The 5,323-nt window shown below is 36.9% G+C and overlaps 1 protein-coding gene across 1 annotated transcript in view; it reads right to left on the bottom strand.

Annotated features, from left to right (window-relative positions):
* The window catches only part of LOC105534982 (dynein heavy chain 14, axonemal), a gene marked incomplete at its 3' end in the record, with an annotated part of 322,900 nt that overhangs the window by 302,224 nt on the left and 15,353 nt on the right, over positions 1–5,323 (bottom strand). The window contains exons 3-4 of the mRNA XM_011973918.1: positions 4,547–4,713; positions 3,242–3,475 (exon numbers count right to left, since the gene is read on the bottom strand). Coding sequence (XP_011829308.1) covers positions 3,242–3,475; positions 4,547–4,713 — 401 coding nt within the window. The remainder of the gene's footprint in view (positions 1–3,241; positions 3,476–4,546; positions 4,714–5,323) is intronic.

Genomic DNA, 5,323 nt, shown 5'->3' with positions numbered 1-5,323 from the left:
CCTGGCCAAGATGGTAAAACCCCATCTCTACTAAAAACACAAAAAAATTAGCCGGGCCGGTGGCACGCGCCTGTAATCCCAGCTACTCTGGAGGCTGAGGTAGAGAATTGCTTAAACCTGGAGGGACGGAGGTTGCAGTGAGCCGAGATCGTGCCACTGCACTCCAGCCTAGGCGACAGAGTGAGACTCTGTCTCAAAAATAAATAAATAAATAAATAAACAAATAAATAAACAGTCATAAACCATACAGTATAGAAGCTACTATATATAGGAAAAACCACCAGAAATGCAAGAAGAAATTTATTTAAAGCATAATTATAATGAAAAGTTTTAAACAGATTTTCAGGATTTGTATATGTCTGATACACAAAAAATAAATAAGGATATAGAAGAAATATGTAATATCCTAAAACTATTAATTTGTAAGAGTAGAACTTTATAGACAGTATTATAATGACATAACTTAATTTTTCCTCCCACTTTTGGGGGTTTAAATGAAGAAAAGACCTTTGGATAAAATATACATCAATACCCAAGACTTTTCTGGTCACAAAGAGATAATAAAGTCCTCTGGTCACTTTTAATTTTAAAAATCCATAAATTAAAAATCAAGTCCCTATGTATTAATAATAGTCAAGGCTCCAAAATTTATTTAAAATTAATGTCTGCAGTAGAGAAGGTGGGTGTGTAATTAGCTGCTTTTGTATTTGTATGCCTTTTATTTATTCAATTACTTCCAGTTCCTAGCCACATTTTCTGACCCCTCCAGGGGTATAGTAGGAGACAGGAGGAGAGAGAAGAGGCAGAAAATGTCTTTACTGCCTGCCACTGTCTGACCTGGCATTAACGTCTCTGAGCTGGGCAGATGTTTAGAGCTGACTCTGTCTCATGGAGAGCACTCACAGATTCCTCAGTGATTCTCCACTGGGAACCCCACAACTGTAATTTCCTGGTTCTTTAGGTTTCTGTTGTAGATTCTCTTCTAGTCTCCCTATACACATAAACAAGGGCATTGTCATTCACTCTGTTGATTTCAACAACCACTTGTTTCTGATCATTTAAATATATATATTTCCAGTTTAGATACTTTCTTGATACCCAGATAAGTATATCTGGTTATCCCTACTTGAATATTATTATGCAATTTAACAAGTACTATGTTCCTCCTCCCAATAATTTGCATCACTGCCCACCCTGTTGCCCAACCCAAAACCTGAAAACATAATTAACTTTATCTTATTCCTTATATTCAGTCAATACCATATCCTCTTGATTCATCTCCTAGATGTATCTCATATCTATATATTGCTCAGAGTTGTCATTGTTACTACACTGAATCAGGCTATCGTCACCTCTCCCCTAGATTATGGAAACAGCTTTCCTCCTGTTTTGCCCAACTTCAATCTATTCTTCACACTGCAGCCAGAGGGTCCACACAAAAATGCAAATTACATCATGTCACTTCTCGGCTTAAAACCTCTCAATAATTCCCATAGTCTTAAGAATAATGTTCCAAGTGCCTGACATGGCTTACAAGGTCCTCTTCTCCATTTCTTAGCTGCGCCTCTTGCCAGTCCCTTTTCACAGACTATATTCCCACCTAACTGGCTTCATTCAGGTCTTCTTTAGGTATGCCTTGTTCTCTTTTGACATTTCACTTGCTGTCCCCATTTTCTGATGTCAGTTTCTGCTTGATGCCTACCCCAAACTTCATTTTCCTTCACCACTTTAGTAACAAATCCTGAGTTTGTTTGGGGTACCATGCTCCCAGTTAAAAGACTACCATTCTCAGTCAGTCCTGCAGCTAGGCGAGGGCACATAACTAAGTTCTAGTAAATAAAATAAAAGTAAAAGTGTGGGGGAACCTCTGGGAAATATCAAGTGGAATTGAGAGATTTTCTTTGCTGCCTTCTTCCATCCTGCTGCCTGGAATGAGGATATGACAACCAGTGCATGAGTATCATGCTCTAGGGAAGGCAGAGTGGTAAGCTAGAAGCATCCTATGTCCCTGATGGCTTCGTGAAGCCAGCCATACTAGCCCTATGTGGTCTGTTTCTCCACTAATTTTACCTGAGAGATAAATTAGTTTCATACTTGTGTAACCCACTGTTATCTTTTGTTTTCTGTCATATGCAACTGAATCTAAATCAAATCAACCTACTCCTGCAATATTCTGACCTTTCTTTCCAGTGTTTCCACACCATCTCCCATTGACTAGGCAACTCCCACTCCTCCTTTAGATGGTAAGACTTTTTCTAGCAAATTGTCTGTGATTGTTCACCTGGTTATGTTAGGTATTTCAGCTAGCATATTCTTCTAGATTAGACTCTATTGAATCTATCCCTCTCACCATTATATTTCAGGGGCTTAGCACAATGCCTGGCACACGATCAATGCTCAACAAATATTTGTGGTCTGACTTAACAAATTAACAAATAGTAGGTATTATTATAAATTCATATCCTTAAACAGGTCTGAGGTACAGCTGTGGTTGCTCGTATGGACAATGGCCGGTCTATTAGGATCTAAGCTGTCCTACAAACTTATATGGATGATAGGTAGGAATAATTAATGAAGGGGCAGGTTATTTTGCTCCCAGATCTTCATACTTTCTCAGCTTGGGAATCTCCATAGAGTCTCCAAACCACTGTGGTCCCACAGGAGATCTGCCCACCCAGAATACTTCCTTAAAGAGGTCAGCCCTAATATACAGTGAAACTCCAATATTCATCTGTATTCAAAGATTTATCTTAGATACTCCATAGTATGATGAAGCTTACATTCTAATGGAATAGACGATCAACAAACAAACAAATACATAACATAATCAGGTAGTAATGTATGTCATAAAGATAAAACAGGGAACGAAGCAGGAAAGTGATATGGAATGCAATAGAAGTGGTGATCAGAGGTTTTTTGAGGAAGTGATATTTTATCAAAGACACAAACAAATGTAATACACATTAAAATTTCCTGAGGATAATATTTATCATGCATATCTTCATTTTTTCAATTTTATCATACTCTGCATGTGACATCTGATATCATATATCCTCTAAGTATATATTTTAAATTTAAAATTTACTAATCTGAAACATTATTACACAATAAGAATTTTCAAAATACTTACTTCCAATAAATTTTTGTTCTTTTTTTCAATTACAGATCGCATGAGGGTGTGACTCATATGTATGACGTTGTCAATATACGGTAAGCATTCTGATTGATAATCAAGACTTACAACCTTGAAAATACCAATACGCTTCTCAATGGCCATATTCACAATATGTCTAAAATAATTTCTGAATCTATTTAGAATAGCTTCAAATTCTTTTGAAGTTAATTCACCCATAGATGATATTTTCATACTCATGATTTTGGCCTTTTCTACCATGGTACAATACTTTATAAACTTGCAGCTGTAAGCATTAACTAGGCCCATTGAATTACCAACAATAGTCAGGAGATTCACAATCTGTAAAAAAGAATATTAAGACATTAGAATTTTTATTTTTAGAGTGAAAAATGGTTTGACATGCTAATAGTTTCTGAGAAAATAAAATAATAGTGCCATGTGGAGTTTAAGAACTGCTATTAAAAATCTAAATATATTGGAAACATAAGACTTTAAGAAATTTAGATGGCTTTCTAATATTTGGCTTTTACCTAAAGGCTTATTAGGCTGTTTAACTTTATAATTAACATGTTATTTTGAGCCATGCACTGGAGACACCAATCATTTATCCCCTTGCTTGTTACCCCATTTTAGAGTACACTATGCTTAGCCCGAGAAAAGGCCAGGCCCCAACCCCCAGGCCGGAGAGCAGTGCCAGTCCATGATCCGTTAGGAACTATGCCACACAGCAGGAGGTGAGCAGTGGGTGAGCGAGCACTACTGCCTCAGGTCCACCTCCTGCCAGATCAGCCGTGGCATTAGATTCTCATAGGAGCTCGAACCCTATTGTGAACTGCACATGTGAGGGATCTAGGTTGTGTGTCCTTTATGACAATCTAACTAATGCCTGATGATCTGAGGTCGAACAGTTTCATCCTGAAACCACCCCTCAGCTGCTGTCCATGGACAAACTGTATTCCACAAAACCAGCCCCTGGTGCCAAAAAGGTTAAGGGCAGCTGGTATATAGTATGTGACCTCACCCAATTCACCAAAGACATAACTATTTAGAGAGGGTAGAATCCTAAATCAAGCTAAGCCAATTAGATTCTCTTGTAAATTTGGACAAAAATACCCAGTTGATGCTAATGGAAAGAGTTAAGGCATGGCAAGTCAACAACTGATGAGTCTACATTATGAGGGAGCCATAAAAGGGAAAGCTTATTTTCACAGAAATTGGAAAAATCACACAGAGGTGAGCAGTGATGACAGATCATGGGGAAAACAAATGGGGAGATAAGCTGGGAATGATTTTCCAATTGCTATGAATATAATACCCTAATTTTTCAATAAATTCATTTCATGTAAGAATTCAGTGGGTCTCTGCTCCTTAAAGTAAATATTCCCTAAAATGAACTGTTTTAAAACTTACTGTATTTTGGTAGACAGGATCCATTTCAAAAAGGATGTGACAATCTGGCCATCTGGTCTGCTCTGTATAATGTATTATGCTTCCTATCTTATTAGGTAAATCCATTGTTGAAACCAAATCAATGAAGATAGACAGGTGAGGATCTTGGCAAAGAGGAGTAATTGTGGCTAAAATACATAATTTAAAAGTCAGTACTTCAGATATGCCATTGAAAGCAACACTTCAAAATTATCCATGACATCTAGAACTATTGAAATTGGGGGCTGATTTATTATGAGGGCTAGACAACATTCTATACTTATAACTGGAATTTAAAAACAGGTGTAAAGATTTAGATTTAATATTATAGAAACAAAAGAGCCACTCACACATAACTGAGTGGAGGTGATGGGAGGCATGATTGAAACATAAACTGAAAATAAGTCATTCAGTTTACAAATATTTGACATGTATCTCTTATGTGGAGAGTATTATACCATTACAAGGATACAAAAATCAGGAGACACGGCCTCAAGAGTTCACAGTCTAGATGAACAACGGGATGTCCACAGGCCTAGATAGACAGACAGACAGACAGATAGATAGATAAACAAACCTCAACCTATACCTCACACTTTATAAACAATTTCAACTCAAGATGAGTCATATACCTAAATATAAAACACAAATCCATAAATCATCAAGGAGAAAATATAGGAGAGAAAATCTGTGTGATTTGAGTAAGGCAAAAAGTTTTTAGAAACAAAACCAAAAGTATAACCCATAAAAGAAAAAAAC

The sequence above is a fragment of the Mandrillus leucophaeus genome, unplaced genomic scaffold (assembly GCF_000951045.1).
Source record: "Mandrillus leucophaeus isolate KB7577 unplaced genomic scaffold, Mleu.le_1.0 Scaffold1005, whole genome shotgun sequence".
Lineage (NCBI taxonomy): Eukaryota > Metazoa > Chordata > Mammalia > Primates > Cercopithecidae > Mandrillus > Mandrillus leucophaeus.
The sequence above is the reverse complement of the archived record's forward strand: the minus strand, read 5'-3'. Positions and strand labels throughout refer to the sequence as shown.